Here is a 19,200-nt window from a genome sequence, read left to right on the forward strand (position 1 = left end):
TTGTCATGCCAACACATGAAAATCATATAAAATTGAAACTGGAGAGTCCATAAGAAAGTCTCATTGGAGCACAGTTGTGCGCAGTGGCTTGTGTCTCATCTGTGGCTGCTGTGACCTCGCCACCACAGGGCTGAGAAGCCAGGGTAGGGCCTGGTCGGCCCCCGAGCCAAAACTGTTTCCCATCTGGCCCATTCAGAGAGGTCTACTGAGCCCCAACCTGAGCCACTTCTTCCCTTCGTCTTCCCATGAGAAATTACAAACGGGTGTCTAGGGTAAGCAGGAACGGGAGAGAAAGCAGCCCTTCAAACCAAACATACGTCCCCTACAACAGGGTTTTAGGGAAGAACGTTTGCTGTCTGGCTTTCCCCAAGATCCCACTAGATCCCACTTGTCCAACATCTTGGCAGTGTGGCACCCAGGACCCCTATACTCTTCCCCATCACAAGGCAGTCCCACCCACCTCCCCTCCCCCAACATGGCTTTCAAAGCCCAGGCTCGCCCGCACAAACCTCTTGGGGACGTCAATGTTCCTGGAGACGGGCCTGTAGGCTGGAGCCTGGGCACGGTGCTCCAAGGGCGGCGCCTGGGGCAGGGGGCCCTGTAGCTCTGCCAGCCACACTTCTTCCGCTTTGCAGCAGATCTGTGACCTCTGGTCCAGCAGCCAGACGGTTACCTTGTCCTCTGCCCAGCTGTGCTGCTCCACCAGTGCTGCGCACTCCTGACCCCCATACCACACAAACACCTGGAGGGGTGGGGGACAAACAGCACGCAGCGGTCAGTACTCAGTGGTTCTCATCCCACGGTCCTCCGGTGCCCCAAGTCCTGCCTGTGCTCTGACTCACCCTGCTTTAATTCCTGCATACTATCATGTCAATGGCTCCCCACAAAGTCCACTGGAAACATCCCCCAAAGCAACAGCATGGAGAAGCGAGTACGTACCGGAGGCACTGCCCTCGCGAATCCGTTAATGCTATTATTGTGGCAATGGGTTGGTGAGTGGACTGTTAGAAAACTGAGTTTGGACACCTCTTGTTCGCTTGTTCTTGCCCTCTCTTGCCCTCCACCACCACCACCATGGGATGACACAGTCCAGGGGTCCTCACCAGACACCACTTCCTTGCTCTTGGACATCCCAGCCACTAGCACCACGAGCTCAATGAACTATTTTTCATGAGCAACCCAATCTCGGGTATTGGAAACGGATTAGGAACAGAGGTTCCAAGGCCCCTGCTTCCCACCCGACCACCCAAAGCAGCCACGCTGTGTCAGTCCTTCCCCCAAAGGGTCCTTACCAACTCATTAGAACTGCAAGACAGGGGAACACGTCAGTTTCTGGGGTTTTCTCTCCATATGGACTCTGTGTCCACCCTCCTCATTTCCTGTCCTGCCTGTCCTCTGAAGCCCCGGATGTTTGCCGGTGCCCAACCTTCACCCTGAATTGCTCAGACCCTGGTCCTGACCATTCAGAGAATTCTGAGTCTGCTGGGGACAAGCTGGGAGGAGGCAGAGGCCGGCTGACCTCACTCCAGGGGTGTTGGGAACTTGGCAGGTGGCTGTCCCTCGTGGGGAGGGGGCCTGGGAGGCTCAAGCTTCGTGGGAGACAGAAGGTGTCTATGCATGGGCCCCTGGGAAGGCACTGAAAGTGAGCCCTGCGAAACTGGATGCAGAGACCACCTCGGGTCCAGGTAACGATGGGCCCTGTCGCAGGCAAGCGAACACGGGAAGAGGAAATCAAACTGAATTCTGACTGAGCAAACATCTCCATCTAGAAGACATCGAATGCTCATTGCAAGACGCCATTGTCTCTGAGTTCTGCGAGCCAGAGGGCCTCTCCCTTACTTTGGAAAGTGGCACACTGGGCAGATCAGGAGATGTGGAGTAAAGGCCATGTGTCCGACTGAGGCCTGAGCCACCACCTTCTCCTCCAGGAGGCTCACGCTGGGGTGGGGACTTGGGGGGGGGGGGCTATTCTCTCCAGCAGCCTGCTGCCCCAGGCAGTGCCCAGAGAGTTTCTGGCCTGTCACCTAGGGCACCACTGGCCTGCCAGCCCTCAGCTCCAGGAGACGGGATGCCCGCCCACACTGGGATCAACCTACCTTCTGGCCCGGCTGAAAGACCACCTGCTGGACGCCTGACGTGCAGGGAGCCTTGAGGACTTCCTTGGGTTGCTCCAGGCAGGCCGGTTCCTTAATGGCGAGGAAGGGCTGGGGGGCAGCCCCCTCCAGGAGCTCCACCTGTGGCTCCAAGGGTGGGCCTACCCCGGATGGCCCATCGGACGCACTGGGTCCCAACACCCGGGCTCCCAGGAGGGACCGCTTGCCAAGGCGCCGGGACAGCACACTGGCCATGCTGCTGCTTCTCCTGGTAGAGGCAAAAAGGGGGACACTTAAGTCCTTTATCCATCAACTACGGCAGTCGGCAAGCTTTGAGCACAGAGCCCTGTACCCCGCAGGAGGCAGCGAAGTAACCCCCAGAAGGAATGACACTTTTTTTTTTTTTTTTTTGGACAGGCAGAGTGGACAGTGAGAGAGAGAGACAGAGAGAAAGGTCTTCCTTTGCCGTTGGTTCACCCTCCAATGGCCGCCGCGGTCGGCGCGCTGCGGCCGGCACACCACGCTGATCCGATGGCAGGAGCCAGGAGCTTCTCCTGGTCTCCCATGGGGTGCAGGGCCCAAGCACTTGGGCCATCATCCACTGCCTTCCCGGGCCATAAGCAGAGAGCTGGCCTGGAAGAGGGGCAACCGGGACAGAATCCGGTGCCCCAACCGGGACTAGAACCCGGTGTGCCGGCGCCGCAAGGCAGAGGATTAGCCTAGTGAGCCGCGGCACCGGCCTGGAATGACACATTTTAAAATAACCTATGCCAATTTTTTTTTTTCTTAACTACTGGGCCAAACACCCACACCCACCTTTTTTTTTTTTTTAAGTAAAATTAATGCCTGCTCTTAGTAGCACACTTAGAAAATACTGATAAGCAGAAAGAAAGATCACTCACAATCCTGCCTTCCAGAGACACCTGCTTTTCCTATAGAGCAGCCCACGATTTCCTCCATACACGTATTTACATACTCCTACAAAAATGTGGTCACTGTTTGGCAAACTGAGTTCTCACTTAATATACTGTGTAATTTTTCCTCTGTTACTGAATGCTATCCTATAGAAACGGGCCCATTCGTTTCCTGGCTCCAGCTCCTGACTCCAGCTTCCTGCCAATGCAGGAAGGCAGCAGTGCCGGCTCAGGCGATGGGAGTCCTGCCACCCACGCGGGAGACCTGGATGAAGCTCCCTACTCCCAGCTTTGGCCTGGCCCAGTGCAGGCTGTTCCAGGCATCTGAAGAGTGAATCGGTAGATGGGAACTCTCTCTCTCTCTCTCTCTCTCTCTGCCTCCCCAGCTGAGTTTAGGAGCTTCTCAACATGTGGCAAAGGCGGGAAGGGCCCGGGCAAGGGCGGCGCCAAGCGCCACCACAAGGTGCTGTATGACAACATCCAGGGCATCACCAAGCCTGCCATCTGCCGCCTGGCCTGGCCCGGTGCGGCAGCAGCAAGCACATCTCGGGGCTCATCTACGAGGAGACCCGCGGTGTACCCGAGGTCTTCCTGGAGAACGTCATCTGCGACGCCGTCACTTACACGGAGCATGCCAAGCGCAAGACGGTCTTGGCCATGGATGTGGTCTACGCGCTCAAGCGCCAGGGACACAGGCTCTACGGCTTTAGTGGCTGAGCTGCTCCTCGCAGCCCGAGACCCCCACCCAAAGGCCCTTTTCAGGACCAAAAAAATAAAATAAAATCTTAAACGTGCTTAGAGTCACACAGGATTTTCTTCAACAGTTACCTCCTTCCTAATTCAAACAAATTCCTTATGATTGCACCTGGAGGCCGTTATCAACGTTTTGCAGTGTAAATGCTCTGCCTGTAGCGCTCATCCTCTGAGCCACACCTCAGCACACACACACACACAGACACGTACACAGGCTCGCGCGTGCACACACGCGCACACACACCCGGCAGACGGCTTCCGCAGGTGAGCCTGCAGGTCACCTTATCACCAGGAAAAGCTGGAGGGCATCTGTTGGATCCATGCTGATTCTCAGGCTCACGTGGATTCAAAGCCACAAAGAGCCGTGGAATGACCCCGGCCACTGTCCTGGTTCTGCCCCTGAGGACACTACTGCTGAGCAGAGTGTTCAGTGACTTCATCCTGGTGACAGAGGTAGCTGGTGCCAGGCCCTGAGCAGGACTCTTGGGGCAGACTCTGGGGAGGGGACCCAGCTAGCTCTGCACCTTCTCCCGGGAAGGGAGAGCAGGCTAAGGCTCCTCCAGGGCACCACAGGTTCCCCAGCCATCCTGCACTAGGTACACGAGGCCTCCAAGCACTCTGCTCCTCTGCGCTGTGCCAGGTCCTCAGCTCCTGCCTATCATTTCTTCCACAAGTAGGTAGCTGAGGAATGAGTGCAAACATACAAAGTGCATCGCAGGTGGAAACCATCGGGGCTTCCTCAGACCTCCACGCCAATGCTGCTGCCCACCCGGCTAACTGCAGCCACCGCCTACACTCGGCATCTCAAATGCCTATCCCGCCACTTTCTTCCTCCCTCCCCTCGGCCCCTGGCCACACTCACACAGCAGCCCTCAGTGCAGGCTGCCTTTCAACCGTTCTACTAACCTGCGCTTTTCACCCTGGCCACAAGTGCCTCAGGGACTTTTTGGGTCCCCGCCACCTCCACATCTCCAAATCCTGGCCTCTTTCCCAACCATTCCCGCAAGCTGTGTTAGCGAACACAGTAGCAAAACACGAACAAGCAAAAGCAATTTTCAAAAGTAATGGGTTGCAAGTATTGAGCAAAGGGTTCTGGCTGGTTTTCCCCAGCATGTTGCTAAGAGCCGCAGGGGCTGTGATCTGATAGCGGCATCTTCACTGTGAATTCCTGAAACATCAGAGAACAGAGGAGACGGTGGGAGTCACAACAGGCAAGGCGACTTCCCCTAAGTGGATGGCAACTTTACTTCCAACAACACTCTCTTGGAACGCTTCTCTCGCAAGGGGAAGATTCTTTATCGCTTACAAAAATAATGTGTACCCCAGCTAAATGGGTTTTTAAACTCATTTAGCTGCTTTGTCCCTAAAGCCTCAGGCTAGAAAGGAGAGTCCCAAAGTCTGCATTTAATTTCAGTGAGCTGATAGACTCCGAGGTGAAGCGGCAATGCCATGTGCAGACACCAGATGGCAGCACCAACCCAGAGACAGAAACAACCCTGGTCTTGGCCCAAAGCCCAGCGGCTACCCCCACCTTCGCCGGGAGGAAGTTTGGGGTTTCTACCACTGAAAAATGAAGACAGGGTAGCATTTCAGAAATTCCTGGGTTTCCAGTCCTCACATGGCGCCCGAAATGTTTGGCCAGCAAACCCTGGCGCTGTCTTTGTGAACCGTTTTCTTTTCTTTTTAATGAAAAGAACATTTTCTTAAAAAAATTTTTTTTGTGGGTGAGCCTGCACCTTTCAAAACCTGCTGGATCAGCATAAAGTGGGTGAACCTGCCCACTTCCGGCTTGGTCCCACGTGTCTGCCTTCACTCGCTAGCCTCCTTCCTTCAACCAGACTGCATTCCACGCTAAAAAACACTCTTTATGAGTCGTTTTATTTATAGTATTCCCAAATCTCAATTTTTAAAAGCAGAAGAGAAAGACGGAAGGGAAACTGCCTCTATTAAGTGCTTCATGGGCACTAACTTTCATAAACTGCATCTGATTTAATCCCCAGAACCACTTGGGAGGAACACAGATGGCCTGTTATTTCTGATGAGGCAGCTGGGCCACAAAGGTTAGGTTGCTGCCGCTACCCGCCAAGGAGCCAACAGTCTTGGGTTGGAGCTCATGACTCCAGCGTCAAAGTTCACAATCCTGCCACCATTCCAGCAGGCACAGGATCTCTCCAAAGAAAACACCCAGTGAAGTTGCTTTTTATCTACATAGTGTTGTTTCCCCCCATCAGAGACTCTGATGGCAAAATACCCCGAGTCAGGTGTTTGGCCCAGGGGTTAAGACGACGCCATTTAGAGGGCCAGTGTTAAGGTGCAGAGGGTTAAGCCGTGCCAGTTGGCAATCCTGGCTGTTCAACTTTGGATCCAGCATCCTGCTAATGCACCTGGGAAGGTAGCAGACGATGGCCCAGGTTCTTGGGCCCCTGCCACTCATGCGAGAGACTAGGATGGAGTTCCTGGCTCCTGGACATGACCTGACTGTTGTGGCCATTTGGGAAGTGAACCAGCAGATGCAAGACTTCTTTCTCGGGGCCTCTGTCTGCAGTGCTGGCATCCCTGATGGGCACCGATTTGAGTCCCAGGTGCTCCACTTTCAATCCAGCTCTCTGCTAAGGCCTGGGAAAACAGTAGATGGCCCAAGTGCTTGGGCCCCTGCACCCGCGTGGGAGACCCAGGAGAAGTTCCTGGCTCCTAGCTTCAGATCAGTGCAGCTCTGGCCGTTGTAGCCATCTGGGGGACTGAACCAATGGATGGAAGACCTCTCTCTCTCTCTCTCTCTCTGCCTCTGCCTCTCTGTTAACTCTGCCTTTCAAGCAAATTTTTTAAAAAACATCTCTTTCTCCCCCTCCCTGTCACTCTGCCTTTGAAATAAATAAATCTTTAAAAAAAAAAAAAAGATAAAAAGATGCCACTTGGAACACCTTCATATACCAGAGTGCCTGTGTCTGAGTCCTGGCTCCAGTCCCGATCCCAGCTTCCTGCCAACGCACACCCTGAGAGGCAGCAGGTGATGGCCCAAGTGGCTGGATCCCTGCCATTCGCAAGGGCACAAGGGAGATCCAGACTGAGTTCCTGGTTCCGGGCTTTGACTTGGCCAAGGAAATGAGAACTGCTGTGGGCATTTGAGGAGTGAACCAGCAGGCAGAAGAGCGGTCTTGCTCACTTGCTCACTCACTCGCTCTGTTTCTGCCTTTCAAATATATTTTATAAATAGCTCCTGACCCTGCAAGCCTATAATTCCATTGCCTAATGCACTTTCATTCCTTGAAAATCTCTTCTCCACTTGCACCTTAGCCTCTCACCCACAAAATAAAGGCCCCTGCTTGAGTCTGACCTTGCTAACCAGCCCAGCTCACTGTTAATCATTTAGCAGTTGGGGCTCGGGAAGACCTTTATACACACACTGCCGTTTGAAAGGGCGCAGAGGGATAATATGATCACCCAAACAGGGGAAACTTTAGCCAAGCTGATACCAGGGATTAGTAGCATGAAGATGTAAAATACGAATTGAGACTGAGCCAGATTGGGCAGCATTGCCAGGGGTTACTCGGTGCCTCTCCTGTGTTAATCAGCATACTTATTCGGTTAGCAAGGACTTTGCTCCCTAGACAACACAGATGGCCAAGAGTCCTTCACGGAGTCAGAGGGAATTAGTGCACGACAAAGGCGGCCACACAGGTGGATGGAAGAGCAAGGTGAACCCTGCACCACAGAGCACCTTCTCGGGAGTCACTGTTAGTTTACGCCCCAAGCAGGAGTTCTGCCCTCCCACTCCATGTCCTCCTGCCAACTGGCCCTCCTTACTCATCCCCCTCACTGGGTCTCTTTCTTAGGCGTTATCAATGGTCTATATAAACCATTCAACCCCTAATTTTTCTTTAAATTTTTTTTTTTTTTGGACAGGCAGTGTGGACAGTGAGAGAGAGAGACAGAGAGAAAGGTCTTCCTTTGCCATTGGTTCACCCTCCAATGGCCACCGCGGCTGGCGCGCTGCGGCCGGCGCACCGCGCTGATCCAATGGCAGGAGCCAGGTGCTTTTCCTGGTCTCCCATGGGGTGCAGGGCCCAAGCACTTGGGCCATCCTCCCCTGTACTCCCTGGCCACAGTAGAGAGCTGGCCTGGAAGAGGGGCAACCGGGACAGAATCGGTGCCCCGACCGGGACTAGAACCCGGTGTGCCGGTGCTGCAAGGCGGAGGATTAGCCTGTTGAGCCGCGGCGCCAGCCAATTTGTTTCTGGAGTAGCCAAAAGAAATCAAAAATCATCTACTTCTGGGTGGCAATAACGGGGTTTCAACAGGTAGCCAAATCTCACATTACAGTTTTTCATTCTTGACTCACGGAATTCTCTGAAACTGAAACTTAGGCTGAAGACGTCTCAATACTGTCTGCCCCCTTGCACTTCTCAACCTCCAGCTGTCACCAACAGGAGGGGCTGGCGAACCCAGAATATGTATTTTGGTTGATGTCCAAAGGGGGTTAGTCCTTCTCCAGGCCCAGTAAACACATTCTGATGTGCTAATAGCCCCTGATGAGGACATCTGCCGTGAGTTAAACAACTGGAACGAGACCCAACAGTAAAGGGAGCTCTCTCTGTGGTTCAGAGTTGCACACAGCTGTTTGAAATGTGACTCACTGACAGCCACGTGTCTCAGCACACGTAGGTTTGTGCACGTCGGGACGCTGCAGCAGCCCATGCATCCACCTAGGGGCACTCCTCCATCACAAGGTCACAGCCAAGGTGCTTCATTACATAAATAATGGTTTTCTGTTGGGTTTGTGTGTGTGTGAGTGCGTCTCTGTGTGTCTCTGTGCGTCTGTGTTTTTAAGTTAAGGAGGATGAAGTCTGGAGTAGGACTTCTGTTTGCAAAAGCTTGGGTGCTTTCTATCTCTCAAATGAATAATCCACAGGTCAAGGTGAAGGCCATCGACCCTCTGCCTAGGGTTTCTGCTTGCCCTCAAGTTCTATTTACCCTCTGATTTCCATGGGGTACCATTGCACAGAACAACACTCTATGTTTTCAGTTACTGAGTTGATATTTTGCATATCAATTCTTAATCTTCTTCTAGAGGGCTGCCAGTGTTTTCCTCCAAGCCCATGTCTTAACTTAAATATGTTTTCAGTGTCAAGTTCAAGCCTCAGCCAACGGCCCAAAGGTTTGCAACAAATCACACCTCTTATTTTACGATAGAACTCCATGGGGAAGCGACTTGGTTTCGGCGGTTGTTAGCCAGTATCTCTTAGATGCTATGTGCACATGCAAGCATCTTGGTGACTACATGCAAATATGTCTGCATTCCCTCTGGTTTACACGTCACCAATTGAACCCTGGCAGAGTCAGGCTATCACAACCCATCATCACTACCCAGCTGCTACCTTCCCCCCACCCCCGCCCCGCCCCGGAACGCCTTCACAAGAGACAATTTAAAAAAAGATGCTCACTTCAAGAAGCACACTTGGACTTTTTATTCACTGAGAAAGAAGAGGACCCTACCTGGGACCATCCCTGTGGGTCAGCAGGTTAGGTAGGCTGCCCCTGCAATACCAGGATCCCGTATTAGAGCTCCAGACCCATGACCCAGCTCCCTGCTAATGCCCCTGTGAAAGCAGCAGAAGATGGCCCAAGTGCTTGGTTCCCTGCCACCCACATGGGAGAACCGGATGGAGTTCCAGGCTCCTGGCTTCAGCCTGGCCCAGCCCTCACTGTTGGGAGTGAACCAGCAGACAGATGATATCTCTCCACCCCCCACCCCTGCTTTTGTCACTCTACCTTTCAAATAAAGAAGATAAATATTAAATAAACAAACCAACAAAAAGAAAGAAAAACAAACCCCACCTGGCTATGACAGAAACCTTGGCCAAAGCATCCAAGGTCTTGAGCCTCTAGATCTTTGAAATTACTTACTAGGTCCTGTGATTCCACTTTGAAAAAAAAAAATGAATGTGGGGTGTATTTAAGATTTTCACAATTACAAACCTGAGATACAATGCACTGAGCATCTAGCAATCAGTATTTCTTTTTTAAAGACTTATTTACTTATTTGAAAGGCAGAGTTATGAGACACAGAAAGAAAGGTCTTCCATCTGCTGTTTCACTCCCCAAATAGCCACAACAGCCAGGGCCAGGCCAGGCCAAAGGCAGGAGCCAGGAGCTTCTTCCAGGTCTCCCAAGTGCGTACAGGGAACCAAGCACTTGGGCCATCTTCTGCTGCTTTCCCAGGGGCATTAGCAGGGAGCTGGATTAGAAGTGGAGCAGTGGGGACTCAAGTCAGCACCAAAATGGGATGCCAGCATTGCAGGTGATGGCTCAACCCACTGCACCACAATGCCAGCCACTTCTGAAAGTTTTTTAAAACCACATGATAGGGCCGGCGCCGTGGCTCAACAGGCTAATCCTCCACCTTGCGGCGCTGGCACACCAGGTTCTAGTCCCGGTCAGGGCGCCGGATTCTGTCCCAGTTGCCCCTCTTCCAGGCCAGCTCTCTGCTATGGCCCGGGAAGGCAGTGGAGGATGGCCCAAGTCCTTGGGCCCTGCACCCCATGGGAGACCAGAAGCACCTAGCTCCTCCTTCGGATCAGCGCAGCGCGCTGGCCGCGGCGGCCATTGGAGGGTGAACCAACGGTAAAAGGAAGACCTTTCTCTCTGTCTCTCTCTCTCACTGTCCACTCTGCCTGTCAAAAATAAAAAAAAATTTAAAAAAAAAAACACATGATACTGCATCCATGTATCACAGTTCAGACTACAGTGTAAGTAAATGACAGAATATCAAGACGACCGCTAACCCCTACTCAGGGCAGAAGTCCTCTCCACGGCACTCCCCATAGTGAAGCCCCCAGCCTCCTATTTCCCGTGAGTCACAGAACAATGTGGAATACAAATGCTGTTTTCATATCCCAGCTGATGGTGGGCCTTAGAAACAGGGCACCTGATCTGGTTACAGCGAATTCTCTGCAGCGAGCAATAAACGCTCCGGACCGACATGTGTGGGTCTGACTGCGTGCCAGTCACCCAGTCACATAAAAGAGACCGTTTGTGTTTGCACTGCTGGCAGGAAAGCGTTCTCACAGTTCTGCCCAGGCACAAATACACTTCCTCTTCCTTCACACCTCCCTCTCTCCATTTGCTTTCAGAACTGCAAAGCGCACTTTTCAGAGCTATCGCGCTTACACCACCCCGTAGCAAACAATCCCCAGCACGGTGACCGGCACAAACTCAGAGCTCAGGAATCCGTAACTGTTTCCACCAGTCCCAGCAGGGCTGCACCTCTCTCAGACCCCAAGCCCTCTGGGGACAGAACCCAGGGCTCACTCGTTCCCTGCGCAGATTTATGATTTTTAACAGGGGTGAAGAGAATGCTGTTCTAAGAAAGAATGCCGGTTGCTTGCCCTAAAATGAAGACAGAGGCATCAAAAGCAAGGGCAGAGTTTTAAACAGCATCTAAACTCGGCTCTTAGACAGTGCTTTGCTAAAAACAGGCAGAGGGGCCGGTGTGGCATAGCAGGGAGTGCCACCAACTGCAATGCTGGCATCCCACATGGGTGGAGGTTCAAGTCCCGGCTGCTCCATTTCTGATCCAGCCCCTTGCTAACAGCCTGTTCAAAGCAGCAGAAGGTGGTTCAAGTCCTTGGACCCCTGCGAACCATGTAGGAGACCCGGATGAAGCTCCAGGCTCCTGGCTTCAGGCTGGCCCATACTGGCTGCTGCAACCATCTGGGGAGTAAACCAGCACATGGAAGATTTCTCTCTGTCTCTCTCCCTCTAACTCCTTCAAAATAAATGAACAACTGTTCTTTAAAAATAAAAATAAAAACAGGCAAGGAATACCATCCAAGGAAGCAGATAAAGCTAACCCAGGCTTATCAGTGTGAGGCGGAGAGGTTGTCCAGCACCATTTTTGTCATGCCTGGGGGTGGTGGGAGTAGGGCGTGGTGTGGTTAAACCTGATTCAAACTGTCCCTGACAGTTGCAGGGGGTGGGGAGATGGATGGCTGCTGACTTGACATTTTACCCAGAACAGAGACTGCAGAGAGCGAGCCAGGAGCTGAGTTATCCCCAGGGAGAAGCCTGGGCAAACTGACAGTTCTCTCTGGCTGTTTCAGTGTGCACGTCGAAGAAGCCTGCACACCAGCTCAAACCACCGCCGATCGCCTGATTGGCAGCTGGGCTTACACTCACATTACTGCACGCACTTCGGGACTTCTTTGCTTTCCTGGCCTCCCCAGCAGATCCAAACAGGGGGACACCATTTTCCCCATTTACAGCTAAGGAAACTGAGCTTCCTCAAGAAGGTCGCCTATTTGTCCTCAGTCACGGCACTAGGGAGCTGTGGCATTTGCAGCTTTCCTGGCTCCTCCTGCCCTGGCCACTTCCCACTGGGGAGACCAAGTGGCAGGTTGGGCCAGGGAGGGGGGAGGGTGGAGAGGTCAGTGGTTTAACTGGAAGACTAAGGTACCCCCTGGAGGCACTTACATTAACGACCCACAAAAGACTGCCACCCCAAAAACAGGATTTTAAAAGCCTAACAATCAAGGCCCAGTCTTCTCAAGACCCTGAGTGGGCCCTCGGCAGAGAGGGAAGCCTGTGAGCTGATGACGCCCAAGACGCCAGCCCTGGGACTCAGAACCGGGCTCCTGTGGGCTCATTTTCAGCAGGCACAGCCTGTACTTAGTGTACATTTTTCATACAAATGATTCAAGTGGAAACACCGTTTGTAATCAAATTCCCTAACAATGACAAAGAAGAGAGTTCCCTTGCAGACAATGCAATGGTTAAAGTAGAAAACCAGTTTGGAACTCAGACATCAGGGAATTACCACATTCTCTGAGGCTCCCTAGAGAGGGCAAGAGCTAACTGGCAACTCTCCTAACTAACTAGCAGGTCATGAAAAGGTGGCCATGGGGCCAGCATTATGGCACAGCAGGTTAAACCACTGTCTGTAACTCCAGCATACGGTATCTGAGTGCCAGTTCAAGTCCCGGCTGTTCCACTTTTAATCCAGCTCCCTGCTCATGTACCTGGGAAAGCGGCAGAAGATGGCCCAAGTACTTAGGTCCCTGACAGCCACATGGAAGACCTGGATGGGGTTCCAGGCTCGTGGCTTCAGCCTGGCCCAGTCCCGGCCATTGTGACCATCAGTGGATAGCAGGTATCTCTCTCTGTCTCCCTCTTCTGTCACTCTTCCTATCAAAAAATAAATCTTGGGGCTGGCATTGTGGCATAGAGGGTAAAGCCGCAGCCTGCAGTGCTGGCATCCCATATGAGCACCAGTTCAGTTCTTGGCTGTTCCACTTCTGATCCAGCTCTCTGCTATGGCCTGGGAAAGCAGAAGATGGCTCAGATCCTTGGGCCCCTGCACCCATGTGGGAGACCTGGGGGAAGCCCCTGGCTTCAGATCAGTACAGCTCCAGCTGTTGTGGACATCTGGGGAGTGAACCATCGGATGGAAGACCTCTACCTCTCTCTCTCTCTCTCTCTACCTCTCTACCTCTCTCTACCTCTGTCTCTCTGTCTCTCTGCCTTTCAAATAAATAAATATTTTTAAGAATAAAAATAAAAAATAAATCTTAAAAAAAAAAAAGACTCCTTCTTCTTGTGACACACAGAGCTACAGGTACTCAAGGAAGCTGTCGCCTGGTCTAGGGGCCTGCCAGGAGACCCAAAAACCAAGACGAGAAACTGCAAACGCAAACATGATGCGTGAACGAGAGACGCCTCGCCAGAAAAGACCCTGAACAGGGGAGAGAAGAGATGGAGGCAGCACCCAAATGGCCCTCAGGAACCCAAACCTGCTCCAGGAGCCACCTGCCCAAATGAAAACTGATGGGAAACCAGCTGTGGCCTTGGAAATTCAAAGTCACAGGACAAGAAACATGTGTTGCTGGGATGGCAGAAATGTACTAGTAGCTGAAAACATTAACAATCCTGAAATAGGAGCTGGTTCCCAGAATTGCTCTCCTTCAAGGCCAGGATGGTGGAGCAGCCAATGGCAACGCTGCAGCTCTGCCTGGGCAGAAAGGGAGGGAACAGGCTATCGCATACCAGCTTCTCATCCAATGTTTCTTCTTATCCTGCCTCCCCAATTAACCACCCACATGCGCTGCAGCACCCCAGCCCATCGCACTAACACCCTCTCCCAGGGGACCCCACTCTGCCCACCTGGGACGGGCATCCTAGGCCCCACCAGGTCCAGAGGAGGCTGAGCCAGGGCACCCTGCACAGGGAGCTCCTCCAGCGACACAGTGGACTACAGCCAGAGGCATGGGCGGGTCCCGTGCCACGGCCCCAGCTTCCCCACCTCCCCTGTGAAGATGAGACCGCAACAACCTCGGAGCTGGCAGGAGGCTAACGCTGCCCAGTGCACGGCTGTGGGAACTCAGCAGACACGCTTCTGTGTGCTGGGCCCCCATTTCAATCCAACGCTAATAATGCCATGGGCAACTCTGAGCGCTCGGTAGCCACTGTCCAGCAGGCTTCTGGAACAGAGTTTGTTCCAGCGTATTCCACCAGAACGTGTCACACAACTACTGGCTCTAAAGGAATTCCACAAATCGACCACGGATGAGCCATTAATTAATTGAACACACAACAAAGTTGATTACACCGAGAAATCCAACCTATCCCACTTAAGAGACCTGTTTGCCAAAATGAACCTAGGCCAAGGTTCATTGCTGAGAGCTCACACGAAGTGAAACAGCTTCGCCTCTGGGGCCTGAAGCCAGTGACTGGCCCCTGCCTGTCCCCCACGTGACCAGATGCCTGTTCTCACTCTCAGCAGCAAGTCCCGGTCCGGCTCTCCTCTCCTCCCTGGAGCCTCCATCTCAATCTTGGTGCTCTGCCCAGGGTGGCTCGAGGCCGGCTGCCAAACCTCCTGGGGGTGGGGCCTGGCCCACACCGGTGCAGACCCACACGTCAGCACCGACTCACTAAGGAACAACACCAGTGCCTTCAAACATCTGCTGGGCCCAGCTCCCGCCAGTACTGCACTGAGAACAAGCAGCAGTCTGAGACTCACTCGGGCTCTGCCTTTGAAGACCGTGGGGCCTCACTGAGCTCCCACCCGGCCCACGCGGCCAACCCTGCACGAGCACTTCCTGTGCTCTAGGGCCACCCTCACACACCACCCTCGTGTCCAGCAATGAGTGGGTGAGCATTCGCTTCTTGCAAGGACATGCAAAAAAAAAAATAAAAAAACACTCGGCAACCTAACACTGAACTCTGACACCAAGATGGTTTCAGCGTCAAGCCCACAGAGTTGGATGAAGATCCATGCTAAAGTATTGAGTATTTTTTTTTATAAAAATAAGTCCAGATAAAATCTTATGAAGCTACACACACACACTGCTGAGTGACTGGAGCTTGAGGGAGACCGACATGTTTCTAGGCAGAAAATCAGCCTAGATAAAGAGAAGGCAGACATCACGGAGGAAGGCCATTTAGATACCGAGTGGAGGGGCAGGCAGTCGGCACGGCAGTCAAGCCCCAGCTTGGGATGCCCACACCCAAGTCCCAGCTCCACTCCCAATTCCAGTTTCCTGCTAATGCACACACTAGGAGGCAGCAGGTTCTGGCTCAAGTGCTTGGGTCCCTGCCACCCACATGAGAGATCGGATTGAATTTCTGGCTCCTGGCTTCAGTGTAGCCCAGTATAAGCTATTATAAGCTATTATTAGGGAGTGAACTAGAGAAATCAGAGATCTCTCTCTCTCCCTCTCTCTGTTTCTGTCTCGCCCCACCCCCTTTGCCTTTCAAATAAAATAAATAAATAAGGCACCATACTCATATGTCTGTATATATGAGTATGGTGCCTTATTTATTTATATATATATATATATAAATATATATATGTATATTTGCATTATATTCAAATATATATATTTGCCCTTTACCCAAAAAAAAAAACCAAGCTGGGTAGGGGCCTGCCCAAAGCACTAACCACTAAGAAAGGGCTTTCAGGGAATCTTTAATGCCTCAATAGTGTAGGGCTGAAAATGAGTTCGAAAACAGAGGGGAGGAGAAACAGGCTACGTGAGCGCTCACTCCAGTCCCAGCTCAGGATGCCGGATGTCCACTCTCAGCAGCTGTTCCTCAAACAGCCAGGTTGGACACGTTAACCAGGTCGTGCTCGCGGGCAAAGGTGGTCTGAGCTGCAGTGGCCAGATAAACACGGATCAACCACAGAGAGCAGGCAGCCCGCGCTTGTGAGTCCTGAGAGAAATGAGGGGTGACACGGGCACTCGGGAGGCCAGGACACGCGGAGCCCGGGGCCGCCGTGCTGGGGAGCCCCTGCCCACTGCAGGAGGATGGTCGAGGTGGCTGGCTCTGCGCCGAGCCCTGCTCCTCATCGGGCTGGCAGGCAGGCAGCTGTACCTAGGTCAGGACCAGCAGACTACAATCTTTGGGAAAAAAAGGCAGTGGGATGCTTGCAAGGAATACAATCCCATCTAACTGCTTCATCGGAACCACTACGGAATAAACAGGCAAGAGAATAACAGGAAACCTTCCGTGTAGTCCGCGGCCTTCCAATGACTAACGTTCTAATAACTATCATTTATCAAGGACGTGGGTGCCAGGCACTTCCTGAGCATTTCATGGACCGAAGCTCATTTAATCTCCCACAATTAATCCACAAGGTAAGTACTGTCATCAGCCCCACCTTGACAGAGGAGCAAGCTGAGATGCAAGGAGATGAATTTTCCCGAGGCCACAGAGCTAAAAAGCAACAGAACTCAGAGGTGAGCTCTCATACGTATGACTCCGCGTTGGGGGTTTTGTGAGGTGGTCAAGACACTGCTTGGGATTCTTGCCTCACATATCAAGGTGTCTGGGTTCAAGGCACAGCTCCACTCCCAATTCCAGCTTCCTGCTAATGCACACCCTGAGAGGTAGCAGGTGACGGCTCAATTATGAGTCCCTGCCTCTCACATAGGAGACCCACATGCAGTTCTCAGCTCCTGGCTTTGGCCTGGCCCAGCCTCAACTAGCCACATGCATTTGGAGAGTGAACCAGCAGATAGAAGATAGATTCATTCATTCTCTCTCTCTCTCTCTCTCTCTCTCCTCACCTCCCTTGGTGTGTGCACACATGTGTGTCTTTCAAATAATAAAACATTTTTTAAAAGTCTGATTATAAAAATTATAATCCACCTATTCTGTCACATAACTAGGAAAACCATGCACTGAGAGACAGGCAAGACTCAGTGACCTCTAAGACTCCTTGTTATTAAAAACTCAGTCAGTGAGAGGTTAACGTGGCATTGGTGGTTATGGCACAGAAGGGGACAGGGGTCTCGTGGCAGTGAGGTCACAGACATGTGGCTTCCCCTGGACCAGGGTCTCCTCTACCCTCTAATAAATATCCCAAAGAGAACACACGGTGAAAGGGTCAGGGTTGCAAAAGAGCTCAAACTTCCCAGTTTTGTGCCTGTGGCAAAGGATGACCTCGCCGCTCCATGCCTCAGTTTCCTCACCTGTAAAGTGAGAAAAACGTTGCTTTCCTTTCCAATCCCAATAATAACCTGGAGCTTTAACGAGGCAAGGAATTTTTTTCACAAAAGTGCTTTTTTTTTTTTTTTTAATTTTTTTAAGAGTCACCAAACTGCTCTTCCTGCAGGTCCCAACTCCCCAGGTCTGGAAGTAGGAATACAGAGAAAGGAAAGAATGAGAAAATGCACATCCAGTACTGGGCACAATGCCTGGCCCAGTGCGTGCCATAAATGCCAGCTTTGGGGGAAAAAATTATGACACCAAACTCTGGGTAGTGAAGAGTCAAACTTACGGGCAGATCACAAGGAAAAGTCTGCATGAATAGGGGGAGAGAGGAGGGGGGAGCCAGTAAATTTTAACATCAACAAGGGCAACGTAAGACACTTAAGAAAAAAAGCAAATCCAAGAGCTCTATGGTAACACTGACATCCAAAATGGGACCTCTACGTCACTGGATCGGCCTGACAACTTCCCATGGTCACTAAGGGCAAAAAGAAAAAAGACTTCTGTACAGCACCACTGGAAAAAGCACTATAAAAAAAAGCTCCCTCCCACCCCATGGACTATAAAATAAGAATATAGTCTACACAGGGAACCCTGGCTGCTGCCCATCAAGAAATGACCTGCAAAGCCAGAGGACAGCTAACCCACATGGGCTGCTACGTCTTGAGGATGAGCTAAGAGCATGGAGCCTTTATGGCCAGAAAGATCAAGGTCAGGAGGGCCCTGAGAGAATCTACCGGATGGGAGACAGGAGGTGGGGTGCCATCTTGGTCACCAAACCCTGAGATGGCAGAAAAGTGAGATCCTGCCGACACCTGTAGGAGACCAGGGAACAGACGCCTGAGCGGCCCAGGCATGGGCAGTGACAGAAGTGTATGACTAGATTTGGACAAGTGTCTGAAGGCAAGAGTGGGGTTTCCCTAGGAACCGAGAGCTGCATTCCTTACCATCTGTGTAAGGCTCTGAAGGCGAACACACACGAAATCATCAAGGCTGCAGAGGGGCTGTGCCTTCCCCCAGCTGGATCACCAGTGGCACAGTGTGTGGCCAGCCTTGGCGCCGTCTTCAAGAGACAGAGCTGCACTCCCCCTCGCCACACAGGCCCCTAAGCACATTGGCTGGACCCGAAATGATGATGAGCTTGCATGTTTTTGAGAAGTTCTGCAGAGGGCTGGAGGTGATGCCATAGTGTAAATAACAGAGGGTGGCACGCCATTCTTCTCTAATTAACACACACTGGCAGTAACAGCCACGTGGCAAGGTTCTAGACGTTCTTATGGGACATTGAAATGCTTCCAACGCCTCACCCTCGACTTGAGTGCTTAAGCCATGCTTTGTATTCTAAAGACAGGACACAGACAAGTCATAGATGTGCTGAAAGTCTCCAGCTGGAGTGAAGCTGGCTCAGAATTTACCACCCAGTCTCTACAGTGAGCTGGTCCAAGTCCTCGGAGGGGCAGGGAAGAGCCCTTCTCCACACCAACCCTTCTCATCAACCCACAGTGACCTGTGTGCCCTGTGGTGGGCAGGGGAGCACACACCCAGTACATTCTGATTCCCGTCCTAGTCTTAAAATAATTGCTTTATGTCTGAGCACATGACCCGCACCCCATGCCTACATCAACTCTAAGTGAAGACTGACCATGTGTCTGTATTAGAAAGTACAATTAAAGTACCCCACTGCCCAGCAACTCCACTTTCTCAGTACAGCAGCTCCCCCTTATCTACAGTTTTGCTTGCTGGGGTTTCTGTTATCCACAGTCAATCATAGTCTGGAAATATTAAATGGAACATTCCAGAAATAAACTATCCATAAATTTTAAATTGTGTGTTGTTCTGAGTGGTGTCATGAAACCTTAGGCCAACCCATTCTGTCCCACCCAGGATGTGAATCACCCCCTCTGTCCAGCGTATCTATGCTGTATACACTACCCTCCCGACAGCCATTTAGTAGA

General features: G+C 52.0%; 1 protein-coding gene and 1 pseudogene across 2 annotated transcripts in view; one reads left to right on the forward strand and one right to left on the reverse strand.

Moving 5' to 3' along the window:
- The window catches only part of ZNF395 (zinc finger protein 395), a 48,938-nt gene that overhangs the window by 13,257 nt on the left and 16,481 nt on the right, over nucleotides 1–19,200 (reverse strand). For both annotated transcript variants that reach the window (XM_062213783.1, XM_062213782.1), the window contains exons 2-3: nucleotides 2,097–2,361; nucleotides 510–742 (exon numbers count right to left, since the gene is read on the reverse strand). In XM_062213783.1, the coding sequence (XP_062069767.1) occupies nucleotides 510–742; nucleotides 2,097–2,348 (485 nt within the window). In that variant the 5' untranslated portion in view covers nucleotides 2,349–2,361. The remainder of the gene's footprint in view (nucleotides 1–509; nucleotides 743–2,096; nucleotides 2,362–19,200) is intronic.
- On the forward strand, nucleotides 2,347–3,795 carry LOC133775074 (histone H4-like; annotated as a pseudogene).

The sequence above is a fragment of the Lepus europaeus genome, chromosome 16 (genome assembly GCF_033115175.1).
Source record: "Lepus europaeus isolate LE1 chromosome 16, mLepTim1.pri, whole genome shotgun sequence".
In the NCBI taxonomy this organism is placed as follows: Eukaryota; Metazoa; Chordata; class Mammalia; order Lagomorpha; family Leporidae; genus Lepus; species Lepus europaeus.